General features: G+C 33.5%; 1 protein-coding gene across 5 annotated transcripts in view; it reads left to right on the forward strand.

Moving 5' to 3' along the window:
* Nucleotides 1–396: 396 nt before the first annotated feature.
* LOC117179323 (glutamate-gated chloride channel) overlaps nucleotides 397–8,784 on the forward strand; it is a 102,651-nt gene continuing 94,263 nt past the window's right edge. For all 5 annotated transcript variants that reach the window (XM_033370990.1, XM_033370986.1, XM_033370988.1 and 2 more), the window contains exons 1-2: nucleotides 397–509; nucleotides 8,215–8,282. In XM_033370990.1, the coding sequence (XP_033226881.1) occupies nucleotides 8,224–8,282 (59 nt within the window). In that variant the 5' untranslated portion in view covers nucleotides 397–509; nucleotides 8,215–8,223. The remainder of the gene's footprint in view (nucleotides 510–8,214; nucleotides 8,283–8,784) is intronic.

Genomic DNA, 8,784 nt, shown 5'->3' on the forward strand with positions numbered 1-8,784 from the left:
TCCGTGAAGCAAGGGGGTGGACAGGGTTGGTCCAGACAAGGGACGTGAGAGAGCATCTATCAGAGCAGGGATGCTGGAATAGGCTGCAAGCCGCGAAAGTCGCGACTGTCAGTGGAGAATGTGGACCTCGGTGGAGTGCTGAAAAAAAATCAGAAGGTGAGGAAACAGGAGGTGGAGTTGAGGCGCAGCATGAAGCAGGGGAGGATGAGAAGCAGTCGCTGCTCCATAGGGAGGATGAGGATTGGGTGGTGAATGACGTCACGTTGCTAAAGCGACGCGGCAACGCTAAGCGTCTGCGTGGGTCGGCGGATGTCTGGGCCGAGATCAATAGCGTGCCAGCAACCAGGTAGTCGGTGTGAGTGGCTCTAGGCTCCTCTACAACAGCAGTCCAGGAGACGAGCCTTCCGAGGAAGGACGTTTACGACCTGACCGAGTGACACACCGGAGGCGCCATGCCAGAATCGCCACACCGTAGGCACCTCATCGCCTAGGATTTTCAACTACTCCAGGTAAACACCACCACTCTCCTCCCAATCACACCATCTCTCCTTCAAAGAGGAATCCTCATTTTGTGCAACCAGAAAGTGACCAGAGGATTGACAACTATCTATTGTTGAGAAGATGAGGTCAGAGAGGGAGGGCGAGATGAATAGATGGGTGGGAGATGACGGTATCAGAGCAAAGTTTTTCAAAATAGATCACTGATTACAATCCGGACTTCACACCTTTCTCGGAATCCTTTACTTAGGATAACATCTTCTCTTGGTTTATCTTTCGGTTTTGATATTCGGCTTTAATCTATATTTAGTTCGCAACCTCTGAGTATATTCTTGTCTTGATCATGGAACACAACCCACCCCATCGGTCAAGCCTAATTAAGTGATTCTGGGCAGTGATCAGTTAAGAAACCCGAGAGGAGGGAATGGTTCTTAGCAAAAATTTGTGCTAGCAAGGAGTTTTCATATCTTTAATCCTTGTATTGATATAAATCTTCCTGATAATTTCCAAGACATTTTCGAGAGGTGTATGGATCAAGTGGAATCTTCCTTCCATTGTTACTAGAGCTTTGAAATTATTAGTCAATATGTTATCAAGGTGCTGATCTTGAACAATGACCATCCATCCATATGGAATTATGAAATTGATCAGGGAAGCAAACACTTTCTTAACATTTTAGGTTCATTCACCTTTAAAAGAAGTACTTCATTTCCATAGTTTTTTTTCACCAATTAGGTCTTTGGATTGAGATCGAATTAAACTTAACCACAAACGGCATTTACAAAAAGGTAAGGGAAGAACAGTTACCCTAAGTCTCAAACAGTGATTTTGTATCCTTTTAAAGCAAATACAGATTAGTTGTATGAAATGTAGAATATTTGATTAAAAATAAATTAAAAACGAAAGATAAACATTCAAGTTTAAATTTGATTTTTCAATAATCAAGATATTATATAATTAAGCAGGAATAAGCAAGCAATAAAATTGGATTTATGCAAACTGACAGTCATTATAGAAACTGGATTAACTAAGCTCATCCTGCTTGGAGTTTATTTTATTTTCTTCCCTGAATGCTTTCTTTCAGACAATCTCTTTTTTATGAAGACTAATGAAGCAGTATTTAATGTCACCATAATAAACTTTTACTACCGGATTTAACAAAGCAAACATTTGAAGTGGGAAGTGTTTGAATTGGGAAATAGACTAATTATTGGTCTCATCACATCCCTAATTCTTGGGCTCATCAAATTTCTCATTATTGAGGTCAGATCGTCACCGGATACGCGTGTGTATCTGGTTAGGGTAGAATCAAGTGAGCCTATCCGCTCTGATTAATCCATCGGATACCCAAATTTCTAATTTTTGTCTTCATAAAATTTCCAATTTCGGGGTTCAGTGAACTACTCAAGGGTTCATCAAATAATTAATGAATGCATATCATTAAATCCAGACATCTTCCAATTTCAATAAAAAGTTATCTTTTCCTCGAAAATCACTTGCGACAAAAATTGAACCGAATGCCCGGAAGTGAATCCAATTATCAATTTGGCTCGAAGGGAAAAGTATTCTTATATGTTGCATGTAACATTTCGTGGCTCAGAAATCCGCCCTCGGCATCGGCAGAGAGATAGGTATTCTCATGTATTTTGGGAGATGTGTCCGGGGTGGAACCATTTCTTTAGACATTGAAGGGACTAGGATGGAGGTTGAAATCGACAAAAGGGGTGTAATATGAAAGGCATCGATTTTTGTGCCATGTGCGCCCCACTTAAAAGATTTGAAATCGTGTTTGCCCGAGTAAAATTCTAAGAGGCTGCAGAAGCAAAGAGGGTGGCCTGGTAAAGCGTTGGTAGAGTATGGGTGGGGGTGTTAGGGGTGTGACAAGTAGCAAACATCGTAAAGGCGCAGAGAAGCTCGTAAAAATCTAAGTTTTACGGAACAAGGAATCCGCAGTTTCATGAATTATAAGTAAAGCGTCGCTCTGAGAAGTTTAAACGAGTTGCAAGATTTGTGCGAGCTTAACGAATGATCTAGTTTGCGAAACTATTGTGCAGTGCATAAGCACCCTGGTTTATTTTAGCGTTTCTGCACCCGGCGCACAATTAAAAGTCACGCAAACAAGTGCACAAGTACGTTGAAAAAGACACGTGCAGAATTTTTAATTGCAAAATTCTGCAAAACGTGTTTAATTGTTTATTTGTGACGAAATTGGTTTAACGTACAGCTTATAAAGCTTTTGTTATTATGTTTTTAATTACATGACTCAGGTATAAAAGTTTAATTTCCGTTGTTCTTTCAAGAAGTAATGAAACTACATTTTATTTATTTTACCCCGTGCGTTAAGCATTTGTATTTTTAAATTATTCTCGACAAAATGTGCAGCAGAAATTAAATATTAAACTTTAATCAAGAGTTTTAAAACGTTTATTGTTTCTTGTCATTGCTACGGATGTGAAAAGTCGATACCAGGTCGAGCAAGAGGATTGGACAGATATTTGATACACAGCTTAGTAATCTGACAAATTGGCGACGGTAATCGAATTAGTTCGGAGGTCTCCATGACAGTTGAGCTGCATGATGACGTACACTAATTCGCTGAGGCCTTTATGGAATGTAATTGCGAGCATGTTCTTAATTGTAAAAGGGAAACTACAAAGTAACTCTTGAATGTCTTTTCATTCATACTAGATAGCAGCTTCTCAAAGTTTTAATTTGAATTTTAACTTCATAATAGTTTGGAGTATAGAAACAAATCTTTAACAAGTAAGAGAATTAGAAACTAATCAAAGAAATAACAAATAAATTTATTAAATAATTTAGCGATGTGTTAGATAAAACAAAAGGTCATAGAATATGTCAAGCTATAATGAAACTCTGAAATAGAATTAGTTACCAAAAGCTTTAAGTGAAGAGTATCACCTAACGCGACATTTACTGACTGATGTGGTCAATCCTATAACGACGTGTTCAGTTGATGAACTTTGTCGGGCTCGTTAGGACATTAACTTTATGGATTTGGCCATTTTATTACATCATAAGTTAAGTAAACTGTACGACGATAATTACAATAAACTTGTTCAATTACAGCGATTTAATTTATTTAACACTTTTGGAATGTGGAGTTAAATCAATGTAATTAACTTGGAATTTATAAATTATTTACAATTCAACATCTGAGTGTAAGAAAAGTTGTTAATGGAATCCCAATATGATACCAAATTAGATGTTACTATAGTAATAACTTTTCTTCACATTTTCCAAAAGTCCAAACATGCTCAAAAGTACTAAAAAAGTTCTCTTATCATTTTTCAAAGTTAAGACTAAATTGTCAAAAATGTTTAAAATTCGTCCTGTTTGATACATCCTATAAGCACCTTTAAGAAGTTAAAAAAATATTGGAATATTACATTTTTCAACGGTATAGGTCTGTTTCGGATCTTTTTTGGGATATTTTAAATGGTGAACATTTCAAATAAAAATGAAGTAGGACTTTTTTCTAATTGAATTTATTTTCAGCTGGATCTCTTAGGGTTCAACGTTTATCATTCAAAATATATAGGCAAAAAATTATCATTTATATTCTTTCCTTTCATTTTTGAAAAGTCTGTAAGAAGGGTATTTTTTGTGAACTTTTCAATAAATTAATGAATTAGGAAGTGATACAAAAGTCCTACATAATTTTTTTTTTAAATTTCCACAAGTGCTCATAGAATTTATATTTCAAAAAGTAATGCTGAATAGGATTGAAGTACAAAAAATTTTAAGAATAGCTTTTTTTTAGCAAGATTTCTTTGGAAGAAAAATTTGTTTATAAAAAATACGCACTAAATCCCAATTCAATGTAGTAGTCATGTACATTCGAACATCTTGGGATTCAGTTAAAAAAAAATTAAATCGAACTTTTCTAGTAATTTAGTGAGACTTTATTTGGGATCTCATTGGAATTCCATTTTCCCTTTTTTACCCAGACAAATATTATGACTTTCCAGGGAATCTTATCTAAATATAGACTATTTCTATTTTCTGGCAGCACTTGATTCGATGATCGATCTTCTTAGATGGATTAACAGATTGATGAGGAAAAAAGAAAACAAATGTGTGTTAGTCTATTTACTTTCATGGGTCGTTCATCATAATTTCCAGAGATCAAACAGCATAAACGAGTATATAGTTAATAGTTAGCCCCTAATGCTTCTTTAATGTTTATCTTTTCACATTAAAAGGGTAATTTCATGAAAGTTTGAATATATCTGTTAAACAGATTTGCCCATTTTTCTTCTGGCAAAAAATATCTGAAATAATCATCCTAACTTAACCATTTTAAAAGAAGTCCCATTCGTCTCTAATCTAAATTTCCTTTTAAGCGTTTTTTTCTAAAATCATTTATTTAGTAGTCCTGGTGCAAATTTCAATTTTCCTAGAATATTGCGCATCTCCGAGGTATATTTGAAAAAAGTTCCAAAAATCATATTTACGCGTAGATTAACTCTTCCCATCATATTTTAAAGTGAAATGCCCAAATGCAAAATTAATGTAGGCAACAGTAAAAAAAATTGAAAAAAAAGAAACTTGTGTCTTCATCAGGCAACGAGTTATGATCCTTCAAAATAACCCGATTATTTTTTGAAAAGTAGCTAAAAATCAATCAATCTCATTCATAATTAATTTGAGTTATTTCTACTAATTCTGTTGCTAATAAAATAAGTGAGTCCACCATGTTTTGTTATTTATTGTAGTAAAATAATTATTATTTCATTTGTCAATTTTTTTAAATAATGTGTAAACAATTCCCAAGTCAATAATTTTAGTTTTTCTTCCATTCACTTTCAAGAAAAGACATTCTGGAGGCAGGTTTCGTAAAATGGGCACAACATTTGTGATGTGAGGAGTATTATTTGAACAATCGTTGAAAATTTCCGTTTCTTTTTAACGCTAAATTAAAAAATGAGATCTTTAAATAATGAAAGACCCATATATGCCACTAAGATGCTTCAATACGGTCGCAAGTACATGTTTCAGTACAGGCAGATTTTCCCGAGTGGAAATGGTCAAAGGTCCATGATTATACCTCGTGACCTATGGGAGCTAGATAATTTTTTTACAGATTTACAACAAAATTCCTACTCTACAACTTTTTCTCTTACTTCATTAACGTTGCTCTATTCGGTAATGAGTTATTTTGAAAAAACTAAAAACGAATAATTTTCCGTGGCAAATGGGTAAAAAATGGTCAACTTTGTGATTATTCTCATCATTGTTTTCTTCTTCTTAGAATTACTATAGTTTACCCTCACTTTAATTAATATATGAAATAATTTTTTGTAAAATTAGCAAGTTCCAAAGTATAGATGCAAACTTCAGCATTTGATGTTTGGATTGTAATGTGATTTCTAAAAAATTTGTGGATTTGCATCAGAACCTACTAAATAAAGAGTTATAGCAAAAAACGAGCTCTGCCTCGTTAAAACTGTAAGAGGACGCTAAAAAACTATGTCACACTGACAGGGGGGTGGGTGTCTGATAAGGTTTTTGACCATTTGTGCCTTAGGAGAAAGGGGGGTTAACGCAAAATGTCACATCACGCATAGAATGTATAAATGTGAATAACAATTGTCTTTTAAAATGCTTGAACAAATTAAAAGTGAGTGATTTTATTTTACAAACAAAGCATCTAAAGATAGGCTTCATACGCTTTATATAATTCGATCCTTTGGCCCCTTTTTAATAAATTCCTCTTTTTCTCCTGTTGTAAAAAAACTCCCATTTTTTCGCTTGAATGTGAACCCAATTAAAAGGACACAATTAGAAAATCCAACTATTTTTCGTTGAAATTTCATTCTTTTTAGTATTTGGTGCAAGATTGAACTATTATGTTGAAAATTCGTCTTTTTAGTTGAAAATTAAACTTTGCAAATAAAAATTTAACTAATCCAAATGTGGTTGTAAATAGATTGGTTTTAGTAGAAAATTCAACTATTAAATTTTTTTTATTAAAGGGTCATCTTTTTTGGTTGAAAATTTAACTAATTGTTTGAAAGTTGTACTACTTCGTTAAAAAATGATTTTCATTATTTGATGATTGAAATATTTTATTAAAAATTTTCTTTTTTGTCGTTGTTTAAAAATCCGACAATTTAGTGGAATATCTTTGTAGAAAATTCAACTCTTTTGTTGAGCATTCGTCATTTAGGTTTAAAAATTGATCTCTTCTTGTAGAAATTTGATCTTTTTTTTGATTAATAAGTAAACTGTTTTGGTTAATGATTCCACTATTTTGTTAAAGCTTCGTCTTTTTTGGTGGATCTCATATGTTTTTTTTTGAACATGATTGAAATTGTAACAGTTTTTGGTTGAACTGGAATCGTTTTATTTAAAAATTGGACCATTTGGTTTAAAATTCATCTTTTCATTCAAAAGATCAACTGCTCTTTTGAAAAGCCGTATCTCTGGATTGACAATTAATCTTTTTTGGTAGAAAAGTTCTTGATGAAAAATTCAACTCTCTTTTATAAAATTCGACTTCTGGGCTTACAAAATAAACTATTTTGTTGCAAATATAACCGTTTCTGGTTAAATTAGAATATTTCTTTTTAAAAAATTCGTTCATTATTTTAATCGAAAATTCGACGATTTGTTTGAAAATTCGTCCTTGATATCTGAAAATTCAATTATAATCTTAAAATTCTAAATTTTTTCTTAAGAGTTTAACTATTTGGTTGTTAATACAAATGTTTGATCTAAAATTTATTTGTTTTCTGAAGATTAAAATATTTGATTGAAAATTCACCTTTTTGGGTTTGAAAGTCAACTGTTTTCTTAAACATTCGATTTTTAAGCTGAAAAATACAACTCTTTCGTTAAAAGTTAATTACTTTTGGCAGCAAATGATTATTTTTTTGTTGAAAGTCGAACTGTTTTGTTTAAAATGAAATAAATAATTCGACTTCAAAGAATAAGTGTTCCATATTGAATTCAATATGGTACATTACTTAGATTAATTTTATTGAAAAGAATTTATTGCTCCACTATTCCCCTATTTTCGTGAAAATCACCCTATTTACCCTGTTTTGAGAAGATTTTGTACTGTCAAACCGTGTGGGGTGTTTGAATTTGTAACTTTACCCTAAGGGCTTCTAGGTTCTATAAGCTTTGTATGATGATTTATGATGTAGAAGGGGATGAGTGGAATAAGCGTTACAAAACTATAGTGTTTGAACGGCTCCTAAAAAACTAAAAGCTTTTGCCAACTATTTCGTGGTAGAAGGCATGAGGTTTTAGTTATGTAATTATAACTACCCAACTGCATGTAGCTGTGTTTATCTTTTCTCCATTAATGGAAGGTTTAATTAACTTTATCAGAAAGAGAAGTTTGTTCCAATTTTTTGAAAAGCGGGAAATCCCTGCTTCTACAGAACCAAGGGACTACTATTATTATCTTTGCTTAATTGAAAGGGCAGAGAGCTAATACGCTTTAGCCCGAGATTTGCCGCGATTAAACACTGTTCAAACAAGATGGTATCGTAAAAATAACATCAGGTTTTTCGATGCAGAACACCTTTGGAATTTAGCCCGAGTTCAATCTTGCTTTGCTCTGATACTGGGGATTCCTCTAAATCACAAAAAGAGGATTTTAGGATGATATAATATTATTTAACATGTTGAAGATGCATTGCCTGATAATCCCTCTTTGTGAAATGTAATCACATATGTTTTCAGGCCGTCGCAATGTGGCCTGGAGCATTACCGTTGATAGCATTACTGGCAACCCTGCTACATCCGGCAAGGTAAGTGTATTTCAATACCTCTCTTTCTCTATATATATATATATATATATATATATAAATATATAGGATACATTTACTGAATTCAGGATGTAGATTTAAGTTTTTCCTGCAAAAACTTTGAACCCCATTTCCCGTTCGGAAGTCTATATCATATATTAGGATTCTGTTGCCCTGGATACAAACCCTTATAGTTTCAGTCAAGTGTCCGTCCGTCGGGTACTCGTACTATTTTCGAATAAGGGAAAGTGAGGGGAACTCCTAACTCGAAACTCTCAACTCACAATTCACAGTTCACAAGTCATAAGAAGAGAGAAAGTAGAAGAAATGAGAGGAAATCCTAATTCACATTTTACAATTCACATAGGGAAGGAAATTAAGGGATACTACAAGTATGGTAAATGAGGGGAGGGGAAGTAGGAGAAGTGAGGGGAAATTAAGAGAAATGGAGTAAAAGACGTGAGGAAAAATGAGGGTAGGGGGAATAGGAGAAGTGGCAGGAAAT

Source organism: Belonocnema kinseyi, chromosome 9 (assembly GCF_010883055.1).
Source record: "Belonocnema kinseyi isolate 2016_QV_RU_SX_M_011 chromosome 9, B_treatae_v1, whole genome shotgun sequence".
Lineage (NCBI taxonomy): Eukaryota > Metazoa > Arthropoda > Insecta > Hymenoptera > Cynipidae > Belonocnema > Belonocnema kinseyi.